At 40.6% G+C, this 19,254-nt stretch overlaps 1 protein-coding gene across 7 annotated transcripts in view; it reads left to right on the top strand.

Moving 5' to 3' along the window:
- PLCB4 (phospholipase C beta 4) overlaps nt 1-19,254 on the top strand; it is a 400,742-nt gene that overhangs the window by 195,676 nt on the left and 185,812 nt on the right. For all 7 annotated transcript variants that reach the window (XM_069768811.1, XM_069768812.1, XM_069768808.1 and 4 more), the window contains 4 exons: nt 5,636-5,736; nt 8,364-8,444; nt 15,965-16,024; nt 17,740-17,883. In XM_069768811.1, coding sequence (XP_069624912.1) covers nt 5,653-5,736; nt 8,364-8,444; nt 15,965-16,024; nt 17,740-17,883 — 369 coding nt within the window. In that variant the 5' untranslated portion in view covers nt 5,636-5,652. The remainder of the gene's footprint in view (nt 1-5,635; nt 5,737-8,363; nt 8,445-15,964; nt 16,025-17,739; nt 17,884-19,254) is intronic.

The following is a 19,254-nucleotide window of genomic DNA, read 5'->3' as shown; positions in this document are numbered from 1 at the left end:
TTATTTATATAGCGCCAACATATTCCGCAGCACTTTACAATTAAGCGGGGACATGTACAAACAATAAATTCAGTATAAGTTAAGACAATTTAAACAGTAACATTAGGGGTGAGGTCCCTGCTCGCAAGCTTACAATCTACAAGGAAATGGGGGGACACAATAGGTGAAAAGTGCTTGTTATTTCAGGTCTGGCAATTATAATAAATAGGGATTTTCATATAAAGCTGCATGATCCGGTCATCAGCACGTGTGTTTAAGTACAATAGTCAAGTATCAAGTGCAGTTATCGTGTGCATGGAGGGTGTGGACATAACATAGCACAACAGCTGGCGCACTCCTGAATATATGTAAATGTAACTTGGGGGTGGGGGTGCAGAACCAGTGGCTGGAAAGTATTACTAGAAACAAAAAGAAAAGAAGCCACTACACAAATGTTCGCACACCACCTGATACGTATCAAAAGAGAACAACTTTAATGGGTAACACTACAATAAAAACAGTTAAAACCAATACAACAAAACTCCCCCCGTCAGGTCCGAAATGCTCACAAATGTATATGAAAATATGCTGTATAAAACATATGACAATAGAACCGGCTGTGTTCACAATAAGGCACCTTGTAATGTCACCTGGGATAGCACCATAAAGAACCGGGCATCCAGAGGGTCAGTGCCCCAATGCCCCGCACGGTGAACTCAGAGGGGGGAGGGAGAAGGAGGACAACGAACCCCAACCCCGTAAATAAAACCCCCTAGAGAGTCCAAACTACTGGAACGTAGAGTATGTAAACGCTAAAGACATCTAATAATGCTGTGGGATAATGCCGTGTCGGTCCTGCTCCACTTGCGGCTGTGTGTTCTTACCGAAGGTGACTATATGGCTAGTGAGGCACCTAGCATGGTAGCCTAGGGGTCTGCTCAGAGCACGTGTCCAGGCATTATGATCCCTGTTTACATCCCACAGCATTATTAGATGTCTTTAGCGTTTACATACTCTACGTTCCAGTAGTTTGGACTCTCTAGGGGGTTTTATTTACGGGGTTGGGGTTCGTTGTCCTCCTTCTCCCTCCCCCCTCTGAGTTCACCGTGCGGGGCATTGGGGCACTGACCCTCTGGATGCCCGGTTCTTTATGGTGCTATCCCAGGTGACATTACAAGGTGCCTTATTGTGAACACAGCCGGTTCTATTGTCATATGTTTTATACAGCATATTTTCATATACATTTGTGAGCATTTCGGACCTGACGGGGGGAGTTTTGTTGTATTGGTTTTAACTGTTTTTATTGTAGTGTTACCCATTAAAGTTGTTCTCTTTTGATACGTATCAGGTGGTGTGCGAACATTTGTGTAGTGGCTTCTTTTCTTTTTGTTTCATGGAGGGTGTGGAGACAGATGAATAGTAGGGTGCAGATTCACATGCAGATAATATTTGGAAGGAGGGAATAGGGCAAAGTTAGTTTACTGAGTAGCTGATGTGGTAGGCTTGTTTGAAGAGATGGGTTTTTAAAGCGCGCTTGAATAGGTCGGGGCTAGGTATCAGTCTGATCGTCTGGGGAAGTGCATTCCAGAGAGCTGGCCTTCTAAGCTCTAGGTAGAAACAGGAGGTCAATTTTCCCTGTATGAGTCATGAGTCACTGCAAATGTCAATGGCAGGGGGGGAGTGAAGCATCTGAGTCAGGAGTTGAAAAGGGAGATAATAAATGCAAGGAAAAGAGACTTCCTGTTTCTTCATAAAGAAGAGAAAAGAGAAGAATTAACTGGCAGACAGTCAAAATGAGCAATTGTGAGTACATAGGGCTATATAGTATGATGACTGCAGTATATTAAGGGGATACAATCTTTGATGGGAGGAGGAAGGCTTCTTTAAATTGTTGCGACTTCCTGATGTAAACCGATCCAGAACAAATAGATTTGTTATGACAAGCTCATAACGTATCCATTAAACACATATGATTTTATTGGTGATGGATGCCATTGTTATATCAGCCACGGCGTTGTGTTTGTAGTGTAAGTATTGTTGCCTGCAAACTTTCATGTCATGTAAGGATGCAAAAATAAATGATTTAATCAGTACACTGGCATGGGAGGGAAATTTGGCATCTCCTCCAAGGCCCCACATTCCGGTTTAGATAAGGTCATACAATTAGGCCAAGCACGCGGGAACATTATTAGTGTAGTAAATAATATTCTGAAGGATGATAACACTGTGTTACTATTGTCAAGTTATACGGAATATGAGCAGATCATTATTACGCTGCTGTCACAGGCGAGGTCCATGCCGTTCTACAGGCCACATTGCATCTAACCTTAGGATACTTCATCTGTGATCCCTTGAAGGGTCTTTAGGTTGTATGCTCATCCATTGTGTAATTCCTGGTTTCTTATGAGGCTCCATGTTATTAATTTACTCCTATTTTATATGAAACGCTATTCCGTCATCCTTGGGCTTTTTCAAAATTATTACCTATTTTGCACATGGGCTGAAAGTGAAAACAATGCTCCCACTTTCGGCTAATCCAGGAGGTCAGGCGAGGAAGCTGTTTAAAGGGAAATGTTCTCTAATGCATCTCTCCATCCGCCCACAGACATAAACTAATTAAGACTGGATTTATGGTCAGACAGGCTTTACTTTGATTTATGAGAGAGGCGGCTTTCAAGAAACCGATGCTGGTTGCCAGGATGTGTCCTAACATAAATATTAAATCACCGAGTATTAACCATGTAACTGGCTACAAACACACGATCGAAGAAATCATAATGACTTTTTTTTTTTTATTTCTTTCTTTCTCTCATTGTATATTTTTGTTGGGTGTTTAAACACTTCACTGAGGGTTTTACAAGTTTTAGACAAAACGTGTACTGATTAATTTTGAAGTCAGGAATTGTTTCCTTATTGTCACAATCTCCGCACAATTAGTCCCTGTCCCTAATTTCATGACAAGCCATTTACAAAGGTTTTTATCATCTTATAAAGCGACAATCTATCGCTAGGATTTGCCACCATTTTTATAGTCCGGGAAGGGAGGTCCGCCCTATGACCATCCCACCGTTCCTGACTATAAAGGAGGCACACTGCATCCCCGTCACTGCTTTTTGCCTCCACAATGGTGCCTATTGACTAGAGAACAGTGGGTTCCCTCTGTGCAGGGAAAAGCTAGAAGGAATGTAGTGGTACAACAGTCCGGTGTTACCTATATATTTAGGATTGATCTGGTTAGACTCCCACCCATCAGCAATATGCCATCTTTTTATGAGAGGTGAATATCCTTTTAGGCTGTGTGCCCACCATGAGTTTTTGACGCGATGTATTTTTGGTGTTTCAAAAACACTGCTCCTTATAGTTCCAGCAACGTGGAAGGGATTTATAGAAATCTCACGACCATTGTGTTTCAAATCCGCAACATGTCAATTTCTCTTGCGGGTGCGCTGAATTTTATGTGTGGATATTTCCCATCGACTTGTATTAGATGGGGAAAATTTGCAGCTAAAAAATGGACATGCGGTTGTAGTGCCTTTCCGTTGCATGTAATCCGGCACATGACTGTATCAATAAAGTTTTGTCAAAGCCAAATACCGGGAAGTATCAAAAACAAAGCAGACGTGATAAAAACGCATGTAATAAAAAGCAAATGGCCTAATTTACATAATAGGGGCAGAAATGGTGCAGAAAGTCTGCAACATCTAAAACTAACCAAAAGCTCATTTTGGGAATGGTAGCCCTCCCCCGAATCCAGTGTAGGGGGGGTCTCATGGGAACATGGACCCTGGATGTTATTTTAATTATATGGTTAATGGTGTTCAATTTTAAAGATGGCTTCCACTTGTTGTTGTCAGGGTCATAAGGTCACCCTTGCTTAAGCTGTGAATTTTACTAGCTGGTTTATACCATTTTTTTCCAGATGTTATGGCGCCTTTTTCCTTGACAGATGATTGGATAGTTTGGAAATGACCGGGAAAATGTTTCCTATTTATATCCAAATGGTATGTCAGTTTCTCTCATTAGTCAAAAAGAAAGAAGATCCCGCCCTCCCTCCCTAACTTTATTCCTTCCTGTCGTGATGTTTATTTCGAGGGAAAATCGCCCAGGTGTCTGGGTGGATTGGTTGGTATGGTTATAGTTATTGGTAAATGGTTATATATTTATTTAAATTAAAGAGATATCTTTTAGTAGCCCTGAATAAACACCACGACCATTGTATTCCACAAATCTGTGTCTGTGTCTTTTTTTATGGAAGAATGGGTTCTGTGTTCCCATGTAGCCTTAAGGACACGTCCACATTCACACGCTTTTTACCTCAGTATTTGTAAGCCAAAATCAGGAGTGGAACAATCAGATGAAAAGTATAATAGAAACACGTCACCACTTCTGTATTTATTGGCCACTCCTGGTTTTGGATTACAAATACTGAGGTAAAAAACTTGCCAAACACTCAATGTGTGCACGTGGCCTTAATGTTTTTGATGCTGCGTTTTCTGTCTCTTTTTGATCTCATGTTTTAAGTAAATCTGCCTTCTTCTTTTTTTTATAATTTCTGGTATCAAAACTTCCTTTGACAAAACCTTATTGATACAGTCATGTGCGGAGTAAACACATTTTTCGTGCGTTTCCGAACCAAAAGTGCATATGTGTTGTTTTTTTTACCTAAAAATTCATAAATCTTGACATTTTGTGTATTTGAAGCAGGCACCACAGATCAGATTACACGGCATAAAAAAAGCACAGTGGCCATGAGATTTCTATAAATCGAATCCACTTTGCTGTAACTGTAAATTTCTGTATTTAGGACCCTACGAAATAACACAGCGTAAAAAACTGATTGTGGGAACATAGCCTCTCACTTCAGCGCAACAACCATGTTCTATGCGTCCACATAAGAGGTCACAGAACAGGTCCCCAAAAAGGACCTTTCTTTGTTAGCCAGAGCAGCGCTCGTTGTAGCAGATTGTCCACGTCATTCAGCATAAACTTGGGCTGCACGGTGACTCAGTGATTAGCACTGTTGCTTCAAATCCCATGAAGGACAAGGTCTGCAATGAGTTTGTGTGGGTTTCCTTCAGGTTCTCTGGTTTCCTCCCTTACACCAAAGACATGCTGATAGAGAATGTAGATAGTGAGCCCCAATGGGGACAGCTATGATAATGTATGTAAAGCACTGCGGAATTAATGGCGCTATAGAAGCAAAGCATAATAATGATTAAATAATAATAACATTTCTTCTGCCTGGGTATATATCATCCTTTGGAGATTTCTGCAATTGTAAGAGCTGATCGGGACCTCTACTCCGATTCCTCAGCTTGGTGTCATGGACTTCTGTAATTCTTGCTTATTACTACTTTCTGGCTGAGATGTATTCACGATAGGTCCATCTGCTGAGATCTGAGGAACCGTTGAGCAAGGAACCTCAGGAACAAATGACTATATGTACAGAATGACATCCCGTCTGAAAGTGGCCAAGTGGTAAATACTAGGCCTTAGCAGTTTGTCTCCTGTAAACCACAGAAGTGTGACCAGTGGGCAACATTTGAACATTTGCAGTAAATATATTTTCAGTGTATCCCAAATAAATGTGTTTGCTTCAGTTTTCCTGTGCACATTGGATGACAACCTATTTCTGTGTTCATGTTATATCTTCCAGAACTCTGTCAAGTAAACATGGCCAAACCATATGAATTCAATTGGCAGAAGGCTGTTCCTTCTTTCATGCAAGATGGAGCTCTGTTTGACAGATATGAAGAGGTAAGAGACAGAATGGTTTATTGCTGCTACTGAGACAAATCTGTAATGAGGACAGAATTACAAGGAGGATCCTGTGTGGAAATCGAACAGGTGCATTTATGTACCTCGCCCAAGGAACGGCATGTGGGTGACAGTCACTTTAGGAGGCGATGGAGAAAAATGTGGTTGATGTAACTACAAATGTCACAATATAATGATACATAGATAAGGAATTAAAGCAGCACAAGTATATGATCTCATATATGTATATGTACTCATAAGTATATGTACATGATATGTATATGTTTATGATCTCATAAGTATATGTACAAGTCCCCTCTATAATTTGTAAAGCGCTGCGGAATATGTTGGCGCTATATAAATAAAAATTATTATTATTATTATTATTAATTATTATGATCTACTTAGGTGCACGTCTTCAGTCACCAAAACACTGGCCCCAATATATCAAATCCAAAAATGGACAGTACCCCCAAAAATATTTCCCAGACTCGCAGATTTTATTAGCCCACATGTGGCTAAATATAATAATGGTTGATAAAATATCATTATTTTTTTAGTCTACCGTCTCAAAAAATAATGGCTATAAAAATCCTCTATCTGTTTTTGGATTGTAGATAGATTCAACAGGTTGGTACGGGGTTTTGGCTGCCTATCAAGCCTCATTAGGTACTAGCTGTGAGGGATCCAAGGTGCTTTGTGCTCATACAGTGCTCCGCAGTTGGGGAAGGTCAGACAGGACCAAGGCCTGTGAGAGTTACCATCTCAAAAATGTTAAAAGGAACCTATCAGCAGGATAATAATAATAATAATAATTTTTATTTATATAGCGCCAACATATTCCGCAGCGCTTTACAAATTATAGAGGGGACTTGTACAGACAATAGACATTACAGCATAACAGAAATACAGTTCAAAACAGATACCAGGAGGAGTGAGGGCCCTGCTCGCAAGCTTACAAACTATGGGGAAAAGAGGAGACACGAGAGGTGGAATGGTGCACAGTAACCTACACACAGTGTCAGGTTGGCGCCGTTATACTGATTACAATGATTACAATGATACCTGGTGATGAAATCCGTCTTGTGGTTGTTTAATCTCTATTTTCAGTTTTGAGTTAATAATATGCTTGTGCTTCTGAGCGGCCTGTGGGGGGTCTTCATGTGGTGCTCTGATTAGCTATCTAGCCTCTAACTAAAGATATACAGCATAGTAGCATCTCTTGCTATCAGAGGCTTCTTCCGTATGATCCACTACAACTAAACACACTACGTGATCCTTAAAGTGAACTTGTTCAGGATTGTGCATTGTAACCTACACACAGTGGTAGGTCGGCACCGTTATACTGATTAAAATGATACCTTTGTTGATGAAATCCGTCTTGTGGTTGTTGTTTAATGTTTATTTTCGGTTTTGAGTTAATGATCTGCTCGTGCTCCGCGGCGGCCTGTGGGGGGTCTTCATGTGGTGCTCTGCTTAGGTATTCATAATGCAGACTGCTGACAGTCACTGATCCCTCACTGACCTGCCCCCTAGTTTACATAATGAATATTATATATACATATAAAAAAAAACCCTTCTGCAGGCAGGTGACAGCCGTGACCCGTGTGCTGCAGCATAATCGCATATGTTTTGTGTGTATAATTTATATGTATGCGGTTATCCTGAAATTCCAAAAACAAAAAATCCATCTGAAAATGGCTCCACAGTAGCAGATATCTGTGATCCAATAGCTGCTATTGCGCAGTCACTGGCGGCGCCATCTTGAGAAGAAAAAAAATGTCCTCCTTCAAGATGGCGCCCCTGGCACCTGCGCAGTAAGTGCCATCTTGAAGGAGGACTTTTTTTCTTCTCAAGATGGCGCCGCCAGTGACTGCGCAATAGCAGCTATTGGCAATCGCCGATAGCTGCTACTGGATTTTTTTTTTTTTAATATCAGGATTACCTGAAACATATTAATTATATACACAGTACATATGTGCTTATGCTGCAGCGCAGGTGTCACGGCTGTCACCTGCCTGCAGAAGGGTTTTTGTTAATATGTATATATAATATTCATTATGTAAACTAGTGGCAGGTCAGTGAGGGATCAGTGACCTGTCAGCAGTCTTCATTATGAATAGCTAATCAGAGCACCACATGAAGACCCCCCACAGGCCGCCCCAGAGCACGAGCATATCATTAACTCAAAACTAAAAATAAAGATTAAACAACAACCACCATGTATCATTTTAATCAGTATAATGGCGCAGACCTGACAGTGTCTGTAGTTTACTGTTCACAATCCTAATGACAGGTTCCCTTTAAGGATCACGTACTATGTTCAGTTGAAGTGGATCTTATGGAAGAAGCCTGTGATAGATAAAGATGCTACTATATATCTTTAGTTCGAGGCTAGATGGCCTTGAATATATTTTTGTATTGTGATCTAGATGTTTGCTGGGTATAAAGATAATAAAGTTGGTTGCAACCCTGTTTTGAACACAATTCGCTGTGTTTGTGTGGTAGTCTTTCTGTGCCAAACATCTGAAGACTGCGATCCTGACAGCTCACTGACCCCCAAGTTGCCCCAATTTATATATATGCAGTGATATTTTTTAATCAGGTTTGTCTCGTATTCTTTTTAGGAATCATTTGTGTTTGAACCGAATTGCCTCTTTAAAGTGGATGAATTTGGCTTCTTTCTCACATGGAAAAGTGAAGGAAAGGTATGCTGTATTAGTGGCTTATCGTTTCACGATATATTGTACCGGACTTCCAAAAATTGTTTAATTTTTAAACATTTTATTCAGCAGTTTCTTAGTTATTCCCTTTTTTTTTAGGAAAACTGAAATATAGCTACAAGTAGATATTCTCAGGTTTGGAAGATATCCTCCTATCCTTGTTATTCCCTATCGAGATCGCTGTGGGTCTGATTGCTGAGACCTAAACTTACCACGAGAACCGGAGTTCTGAAGAACAGGGGTTAATAATGTGCTACTCCGCTCCATTCATTCTTAATGTGACCGCCGTAGATAGCCGAGTGCTGCACTCAACATTACTGTAAGGCCGGCGTCACACTCAGCGTAGGGAAATGCGGTCCGTTTTTTACAGGCGTAATATGCAGAAACGATCCCAAAACAGTGATCCGTATGTCATCCGTAGGCAGGGTGTGGCTGCGTATTTTACGTATGTCATCCTCCGTATGTAATCCGTATGGCATCCGTACTGCGTTTTTGTCTCGCAACCTTGCAAAATGGACATATAATGGATCCATGGGCTCAAATACTCGTGAAAACATATATACAGTATATATATATATATATATATATATATATATATATATATATATATACATAAACATATATATATATACATATATATATGTCAGTGAGACACATATACCGTAATTTATATTTCATACAGCGCTATATAGCATGAAAGCCGGTAATTCAATTGCCGGCTTTTGCTATCTCCTTCCTAAATCCGACATGAAATGAGACATGGTTTACATACAGTAAATTTTGCATATTCCTCACTACTAATGTTAGAAGTGTCTGTGTGCAAAATTTGGGGGCTCTAGCTGTTAAAATAAAGGGTTAAATCACGGAAAAAACTGGCGTTGGCTCCCGCACAATTTTCTCCGCCAGAGTGGGAAAGCCAGTGACTGAGGGGGGGCAGATATTAATAGGCTAGAGAGGGACCATGGTTATTGCCCCCCCCCCGGCTAAAAACATCTGCCCCCAGCCACCCCAGAAAAGGCACCCCAGAAATTTTGCACACATACACTTGTAACATTAGTAGTGAGGAATATGCAAAAATAGGAATATGAAATGGTTTACTGTATGTAAACCATGTGCCATATCTTGTTGGGTTTGATAAGGAGATGGCAAAAGCCGGCAATTGAATTACCGGCTTTCATGCTATATAGCGCTGTATGAAATATAAATATATGTATGTGTCTCACTGATTATATATATATATATATATATATATATATATATATATATATATAAAACCTATACTATGTGTAGACATGTATTCTATCTATTCTATTCTAACCTGTCAGTGTGATTTTACTGTACACCGCACTGAATTGCCGGCTTTTCTAGAGAACACCGCTGAGTATTTCTCGCAAGTCTCACTGATGGTCCGTGTGTAATCCGTATTTTTCTCGCCCCCATAGACTTTTATTGGTGGATTTTTTGCGCAATACGCTGACAAACGCAGCATGCTGTGATTTCCTCAGCCCGTAAAATACAGCTGCGAAATATACGGCAGATAGGAGCTGCCCCATAGAGAATCATTAGTCTGTGTGCAATGTGTTGTTTTTGCGCCTCTCATACGTCCGTAAAACTCTCTAGTGTGACGCCGGCCTAAGAATGAGCGAGAGTGCGCACGATCAACCACCGCTCCATTTACAAAGTGCACCAGTTTTCAGTGAAATGGATGCCTAATTCCAGCGGTCAGACCCCAAGCGATCTGGAAACTATTCACTATAACACAGCTAACGGATAACTTCCAAAGCTGAGAATACCCCTTTAATTGCTCAGTAAAAGAATAAGCAATGGTGTTCATTCACAATGCCAAAAACAAACATAAACAGGGGTAGCACCAATGGTAGAAGATGCAAACATATTTTTTTCCAAGCCAGTAGAACCTCTGTACATTTCAACAGAAAAGTCCTACATAGAGGTGTTTGTGGCAGAAACCAGGCATGTTTCTCTAATCATCTCCTGACATGTCTGATCATGTGCACTGGAGGTCCAAGTCGTCTAGTAATTTTTTTTAGCAGTTTATTTTATTTTTTTTAACCTTCATCCGGCTGAGTAGGTACAATTGTAACTATTCCGTTTTAAAATTGCAATAACTTTTTTTTTCGAAAAGCCGTAGAGGGCTGAAATTTCGTGACATCTCTGCAGTTTTGGTCCAGAATATATTTGCCAAATTTCAATAAAATATATATGAAGGTACAATTGTACCTCTGCAGCCTGTTAACGTTGTAAAATTATGCAGCCTGACGAAGGTTAATTTACAAAAAGATCATTTCTTCTTTGCCTAATGCTAACGACATATCAGATGTAGTCATCTGTGGGTTTTAGAGGCTCTTAGAACTTTTCAATGTGCTTTGCCTTTTCTGTTTTTACCTAATAAATTCCCGGCGCCATCTGTAGGCTTCGAAGAAGTTCGGATTTATTGTCACTCTGTCATCTTTATGATGTAAGAAGTTTTCTGAAGTCAGAAGTACATGTTACATCGCTCAAAAATACTATTTTTTTTTTGTCCTTCCCTGGTTTTAGGTATAACCGCTTAAATCCATGGTATGAGCAATTATTATAGAGAGTTACCCAGCCGAAGAGTCTTTGCGAAGGTGCAAAAATTCAAGCAATAAAATGCAAGACATTCATTCACTGAATATTTGCGAAAGGCCCAGTGTTGTCACAATGTCCAAAAGAATAAAGAGGGTGCATACAGCACCCGTCATTAGGTAGCTAGCCACATTCCACCCCTTGCCACATTTCGGGGACCATCCCCTTTCTCCAGAATGCACGTGGTGCGCTTTTATATCAGGTGCACTTCGAACTGGAGTTGCATAATGATTGTGTCATATTCTGTTTATGGATTTTATTATACGAAGAAGAAGAAACTTGGTTACTCACATGTGCACCTTCAATGTCTAATGACGTACTACACATACTGCCCACATTTTGTGCCTCAGAACTCACCATGTGTTCTAAAATTACATTGTCCCAAATAAAATAATTCAATTTTAAGGGGGTTCTTTGCTTTGGACAATCTCTACTCTTTAGGGGAGTTTATAAAAATTTCACAGAGTGGCCCCCTTTTGGGACCTCCACTTAATCAGCTGTTATCTGTGCCTCAAAGTAAGGGTGCATTTACATTGGCCAGTTGCGGATATTAAAAGACCGCTATTCATCTACAGGTAAGTCGATCAGCGGACTTTTAACAGCCTTTTTAACAACCAACTGTACTTCCAACTTCCGTGCGCACAGAACAATCATTATTACAGTCCTTCTGTGCGCAGAGAATATCATTGTACTCGGTAACAAATGTCCCGTTTAGGGTTCATCCACACGTTAAGTATTTGCAGAAGACATTTTTGCACTAAAACTTGTCTTTTGACAAGAAAAAACTGTATAAAACATGTGCTTCTTTAATGCGTTTTTATGCAGGGTTTTTTCCCCATTCATTTGGTTGGATGAAAAAAAAACGCAAAAACTGAAAGAATTGACAAGCTGTAGATGTGAAACTGCTTCAAATTTGCAAGGAAAAAACAAGCAGTGTGTGCATAAGATTTCAAAAAACAAATTCACTTTGCTGATCTAGAAGTGCATAGAAAAACGCTGGAAAAACGCTGGAATAACACAACGTGTGAACAGACCCTTACACAAGACAATGTGCTTCAGAGAGGGATGATTTCTAAGCAAGCATTGAAATCATTTCACACAGTGACTAAATATTTTCCTAGTTTAGCCATTCTATTAAAAGGAACACGAGTGTTCCCAGGACTCGATCGATCTCCTCGTGCAAGGTTGACCATGGTTTTCACGGATAACACTCTTACCTATGATATTCATTGGTGCTGTGCACACATCCGATTTTCTTTTTCATTCCGAGTGAAAAAAAATCTGAGACATGTCCAATATTGATCCAAGTGTCGGATTACAATCGGAATGCAAGTCTATGGGTCCATGGAAAACATCGGACCCCATTCAGAGGACATCTGAGTGCGGTCTGATATTCGGACAGATTGGAGAAGGTGGAGAACTTTGTTTTTTTTCTCTCCACCTATTCTACTCTGATCAAACCCTGGTCAACCTTTGAGCAAAGTCTGATCAGAATAATCAGACCGTTTTTCTTGGATGCAGAGAAAACGGTCGTGTGATCCTAAGGCTACTTTCACACTAGCGACGTGCAGACGCAACGATGCTAGCGTTGTTTGCGCCGCACAACGGGTGCAGCGGATGCAGATTTTCATCGCATCCGCTGCCCCATTGTGAGGTGCGGTGGGGTCAGAGTTCCGGCCGCGCATGCGCGGTCGGAAAAAGCGGTCCGTCGGCAGCAAAGAAGTTACATGTAATGTTTTTTGCTCCCAGCGGTGCGCCACAACACGTCGCAATGCTAATGCTAATGTTAATCTATGGGGCAAAAACGCATCCTGCAAACAACTTTGCAGGATGCATTTTTTCCCCTAAACGACGCATTGCGACGTATTGAAAACAACGCTAGTGTGAAAGTAGCCTTACCTAGGTCTTAGGACACACAACTGTTTTTCTCGCCATTCTGCTACTCACAGATTGATCAGAGTTTGGTCACAGTGTGATCTGCTTTACATGGAGGTAGAGTAAAAAAAAAGAAAGTTTTTTCACCTCCTCCATTTAGTATATCCTTGAAAACCAACCTGCACTCATGTCATCCAAGTGCGGTATGATATTTCTCAAGGACCCATACACTTGGATGGCGGACTGTGATCCAGAGGCAAATCGTGCATCCTGCTATTTTTTTCCTCAAACCACTCAGTCCGACGAAAAGATTAGACATGCGACCGGCCTCATTGAATAACGTTGGGATAAGTGCTAACCATGAAAATGACGGAGAGCACTGGTCCGAGTTATAATCTGCACGAGCCCTAATGAGGTAGCACAGGTACTCCCGAGTGAGAAGCTTAGTTCGTAGCCGTTTTAGGGAATTGAAATGGGTTTTCGAAAAACTCTTTGAAGGACATGGACAGCATCAGGGGGATTTTTTTTTCTTTTTTACTTAAATAAATGTATTTAGGGTTAAAAAAAATTTTTGTGATTGAGTTTTCTTCTAAATTTTGATCCATTTGGCTTTTAGAGGTTCTTTATTTCCCTACACATTGGGGGTAACAGCATGAGTTAACTAAAAACTTACCAGTGAGCTGGTTCAGATAGAGAGATTGTAACTTTTTTATCAGTCTTTTTCTGCTTCTCTCTTATGACCACATGAAAGTTTAGTTTAACTTTGGTCAGCAATCAGTAAGAGTTATAACCTCCAGTCAGAGCGTCATGTCGGATTCACAGTTAAAGGTGCATCTCACAAAATTAGAATATCATCAAAAAGTTAATTCATTTCAGTTCTTCAATACAAAAAGTATAACTCATATATATATATAGAGTCACTACACACAGAGTGATCTATTTCACGTGTTTATTTCTGTTAATGTTGATGATTATGGCGTACAGCCAATGAAAACCCAAAATTATCTCAGTAAATTAGAATACTTTATAGCACCTGCTCGAAAAAATGATTTTCAAATCCGAAATGTTGGCCTACCGAAATATATATTCAGTAAATGCACTCAATACTTGGTCGGGGCTCCTTTTGCATCAATTACTGCATCAATGCGTCGTGGCATGGAGGTGATCAGTCTGTGGCACTGCTGAGGTGTTATGGAAGCCCAGGTTGCTTTGATAGCAGCCTCCAGCTCGTCTGCATTGTTGGGTCTGGTGTCTCTCATCTTCCTCTTGACAATAACCCATAGATTCTCTATAGCAGGGGTCCCCAACTCCAGTCCTCAAGGCCCACCAACATGTCATGTTTTCAGGATTTCCTTAGTCTTGCCCAGGTAATAATTGCATCACCTGTGCAATGCAAAGGAAATCCTGAAAACATGACCTGTTGGTGGGCCTTGAGGACTGGAGTTGGGGACCCCTGCTCTATAGGGTTAAGGTCAGGAGAGTTTGCTGGCCAATCAAGCACAGTTATACTGTTGATGCAGTAATTGAATGCTGCAGCCAGGATCATATTCCTCACCAACCGTTACACCGATGCCTCTACCCTGTGCCAGTCATTACACTGGCTACCCATCCACTCCAGAATCCAGTACAAAACTACTACCCTCATCCACAAAGCACTCCATGGCTCAGCACCACCCTACATCTCCTCCCTGGTATCAGTCTACCACCCTACCCGTGCCCTCCGCTCCGCTAATGACCTCAGGTTAGCATCCTCAATAATCAGAACCTCCCACTCCCGTCTCCAAGACTTTACACGTGCTGCGCCGATTCTTTGGAATGCACTACCTAGGTTAATACGATTAATCCCCAATCCCCACAGTTTTAAGCGTGCCCTAAAAACTCATTTGTTCAGACTGGCCTACCGCCTCAATGCATTAACCTAACGATCCCTGTGTGGCCTATTTATAATAAAAAAAAAAAAAAAAAGGTTCCTCGCATCATGTTCTCATACACTTTATGCAGTATTATCCCTCTGTGTCTGTACTGCTACATACTTAGGCAGGTAACTGGTTCATGCAGCTTTACATGAACACCTGAGCCTTACACTATAGCTGGTCCGAATAACTAAAGCAATTGTTACCATCCACCTCTCGTGTCTCCCCTTTTCCCCATAGTTTGTAAGCTTGCGAGCAGGGCCCTCACTCCTCCTGGTATCTGTTTTGAACTGTATTTCTGTTATGCTGTAATGTCTATTGTCTGTACAAGTCCCCTCTATAATTTGTAAAGCGCTGCGGAATATGTTGGCGCTATATAAATAAAATTATTATTATTATTATTATTGATGCCAAAGGAGCCCTGACCAAGTACTGACTGCATTTACTGAACATACATTTCAGTAGGCTAACATTTCAGATTTTAAAATCATTTTTCAAGCTGGTGTTATAAAGTATTTTAATTTACTGAGATAATGACTTTTGGGTTTTCATTGGCTGTAAGCCATAATCCTCAACATTAACAGAAATAAATACTTGAAACACCTCACTCTGTAATGACTCTATATAATATATGAGTTTCACTTTTTGTATTGAAGATCTGAAGTAAACAACCTTTTTGATGATATTCTAATTTTTTGAGATGCACCTGTAACTCATTCTGCAGTCAGCAATAGACCGGGCAACACAGAGCCTGTAGAAGGCAAAAGGTGTACAATTTTTTATAATACTCAATTGCAAAATACTATTTTCATCCCATTAGACATGTATTTAAATAAACAAGTATCCCCTTCACTGTGCAAACTTCATGCATTCTTCATCATTGTGTAGTTTGATTGTATGGAGGTCATTGGATTTTCTATTCTATAATTTATTGCAATATGCAGATTGCCTCTTCAGAGAGGAAGAGGACTATATAGCGCCACCTGTTGGAAGCAGCAATCCTACAAGTCATGATCGACCCTTTAACGAGCCTTGAAATGCACAAATATTTCATTCACTAACTATAAGTATTCTTTTTCTTTACCATTATAGGAAGGCCAAGTCCTGGAATGTTCTCTAATCAACAGTATACGTTATGGCATAGTTCCAAAGGTAATGTCATCTGAACATTTTTTTTTTGCTTCTTGTTCAAAACTTTTTTCTGTGCTATGTTGGGCTACTTTAATTAACTGTGAAAAGGTTATCTAATTTGGAGCTTTTCTATTTCCCCTTGATTGTATGTGAAAATTCAAGATAAAATCCTTCAGATTTTCTGTGGTTTAAATAAGACATTAAAGGAAAGGAGATCCTGCTCAGCGGCAAGCTGATAACGCAAATGACAAACTGCAAATGACATCAGACCGTGCGCGACCTCATAATAATGAGCATGAAATGTCAAATACTAAATGTCATAAAGAACCATTGTACTGAGTGCGTGCATGCCACCTAACATCACTGCACTGAAATGGAGATCATTTCATGTGGGAAATAAATAAAATAAACGAAATGCTAGAAAAAGGAAAATATTTTTCATGTTTCTATCCAAAATTATCCAAAAGAATACGGACATAAGTTTTGACGAATCGGGTCCACCATCCCCAGCTGGATTAGTATCGCTTCACTGAAATGCTGTAGCGTTTCAAAGTAAAATATACAAATTACCTCTTAAGAGAGGACGAGGACTTAAACTCTAGCGCCACCTATTGGGAGTAGCAATCCTAAAACTTAACATCGACCCTTTAACAAACCTGGCCATATTACTTAGGATAAAAGCCAAACCAGAATCTCAATTTGCGGACCGGTGTTTCGGGGTGTTGCCCCTCATGAGTACAGGCATGAGATCTGATTTGGCGGTATATAAGAGGCTTATGATTGAGCGCTAAATGGTATAAATGGTAACATTTCTCCTTGTAGTGAGTGACATGCCTGACATGCCAATGTAAGGAGGCTTATAAGCCTTGCAATGCTTCTCTGGGAAATTAAATAAGCAAATTACAAACCGTTAGCCCATAGATCCCATCACAAGCCTTTCATACAGCCAAATCAGATATCATGCTTTGCACTGACCAGGGGCAACACCCCAAAACACTGTGATTGCAAAGTAAAATACACATGGCTGATGACGCTGCCAAGTGTTCAGGTTGATGAATCTCCCTTCAGGTTCTTTTTATTGTGGCCGCCGTAGGAGATTCTTATTTTCTCTGTGAAGATCCAGTCATTAAATCAGTACACCCTAGGAGTATTTATGCAAATAGCTCTTCTCCAGAAGGAAATAAGCTGTCTCTTTAGCACCACGTAAATGCCAGCGCTTTATTGAGCTTTGAAAATAGACTTTCAACCAAATGAGAGACCTTCATTTGTACATGGTTTGGAAGCCATAACTAGATGTGCCAGCCAGGTACGGACTGGGGCTGAAATTCAGTCCTGGCATTTGAAATCACACAGGCCCATGGTGTCCCCGTCCCCAATAACCAGATGGGATATATTACTAATATTACCCTGGATGGAAGAAAGGAAGATTTACTACATGATCAATATTTCTAATTATACCCACGGCCTGCTGGGGTAAGTGACATAGTGACCGGCTTTGTACTCCGTCACAACTGTTAACAGTATGGCTGCCTTGAGAACATTGATTCTGTTAACAACATAGCACACAAGGCAGCCCACAACCAGACCAGCCCTTCTGGCATTTGCCAGAATTGCCAAATGGCCAGTCCGACCATGCGCAGCTATTGGTTGTCAGCTTTGAATTAGCTGTAAGGAATTTGATGTACATGTCAATAGAAATTTTGTGATATTAAATCAAATTTTTTCTTTTGTTTCAGGATCCAAAAATATTGTCTGCACTGGAGTCTGCTGGAAAAGCCGAGAATGAACTAGAAGGCCGGATCATGTGTGCCTGTTCCGGCACAGACCTGGTGAACATCAACTTCACTTACATGGTTGCAGAGAGTGTGGACGTAGCTAAGGTATTCCGCAATTAAACTCTGCTTATGTTACCACTATGTTTCTGTGACTACTCTAATCTGATCCTGTCAATTACCACATGACTTATTTTAGCTTGGCATGGACTGATTATTACAGTATGGAGAAACCACAAACGTTTGTAAACAGACTTCTGAGATACAAGTTCCTAGTCAGTGTGAAGACAATTCTACCAGGAGTTATCACACTGCTGTCCACCATCAGACCACCTGGATGTGGGGTTCAGGACCCTATAAGACAGTGGGTAGAGCAGTCGCTTTCTCTCATTCTGCAGTGCCCAGCATGTCTATGCATGGACATCTCATTGACTTCCCTGGGCATTATGTAGTACTTATTTATTCTTGTGTTGTGCCACTAAGGGGAATATATGACAACTTTACATTATTGTCCAGGAATAGAATGAAAAATACATAGATAAAGAAAATCTAATTCTGAATAAATCCCTAAATATTTGCAATTAGCAAAATAATTGTGTTTTGTGTAGGGAGATAATCACTATAGTATATTGTACTGGTCATAATTTGGTTACACTGACAATAACCTGTCCTTAATTGTTAATAGGAGAGGTGCATGTAAACATGTTTAGTGCCAGGGGTGCTCAAATTGCTGTCAACCTTGTCTAAATAATACTGGCGATATCAGCGCTGAGGTAAGAAGAGGCTGCTCACACTGCTGTCCACCATGCCTCCAGATATACCGTATATACTCGAGTATAAGCCGACCCGAGTATAAGCCGACCCCCCTAATTTTACCACAAAAAACTGGGAAAACTTATTGACTCGAGTATTAGCCTAGGGTGGAAAATGCAGCAGCTACCGGTGAATTTCAAAAATAAAAATAGATGCTCCATACTGTTCATTATAGCCCCATAGCTGTGCCATATAGTGCTCTGCACCGTTCATTATTGCCCCATAGATGTACCATAGAAAGGTGTGCCATATAGTGCTCTGCACAGTTCATTATAGCCCCATAGCTGTGCCATATAGTGCTCTGCACCGTTCATTATTGCCCCATAGATGTGCCATATAGTGCTCTGCACAGTTCATTATAGCCCCATAGCTGTGCCATATAGTGCTCTGCACCGTTCATTATTGCCCCATAGCTGTGCCATATAGTGCTCTGCACAGTAAATTATTGCCCCATAGCTGTGCCATGTAGTGCTCTGCACCGTTCATTATTACCCCATAGCTGTGCCATATAGTGCTCTGCACTGTTCATTATTGCCCCATAGATGTACCATAGAAAGGTGTGCCATATAGTGCTCTGCACCGTTCATTATTGCCCCATAGCTGTGCCATATAGTGCTCTGCGCCATTCATTCTTGCCCCATAGCTGTGCCATATAGTGCTCTGCAT

This window comes from Ranitomeya imitator, chromosome 5, assembly GCF_032444005.1.
Source record: "Ranitomeya imitator isolate aRanImi1 chromosome 5, aRanImi1.pri, whole genome shotgun sequence".
In the NCBI taxonomy this organism is placed as follows: domain Eukaryota; kingdom Metazoa; phylum Chordata; class Amphibia; order Anura; family Dendrobatidae; genus Ranitomeya; species Ranitomeya imitator.
Note: the sequence above shows the minus strand (reverse complement) of the source record. Positions and strands in the feature narration are given on the sequence as shown.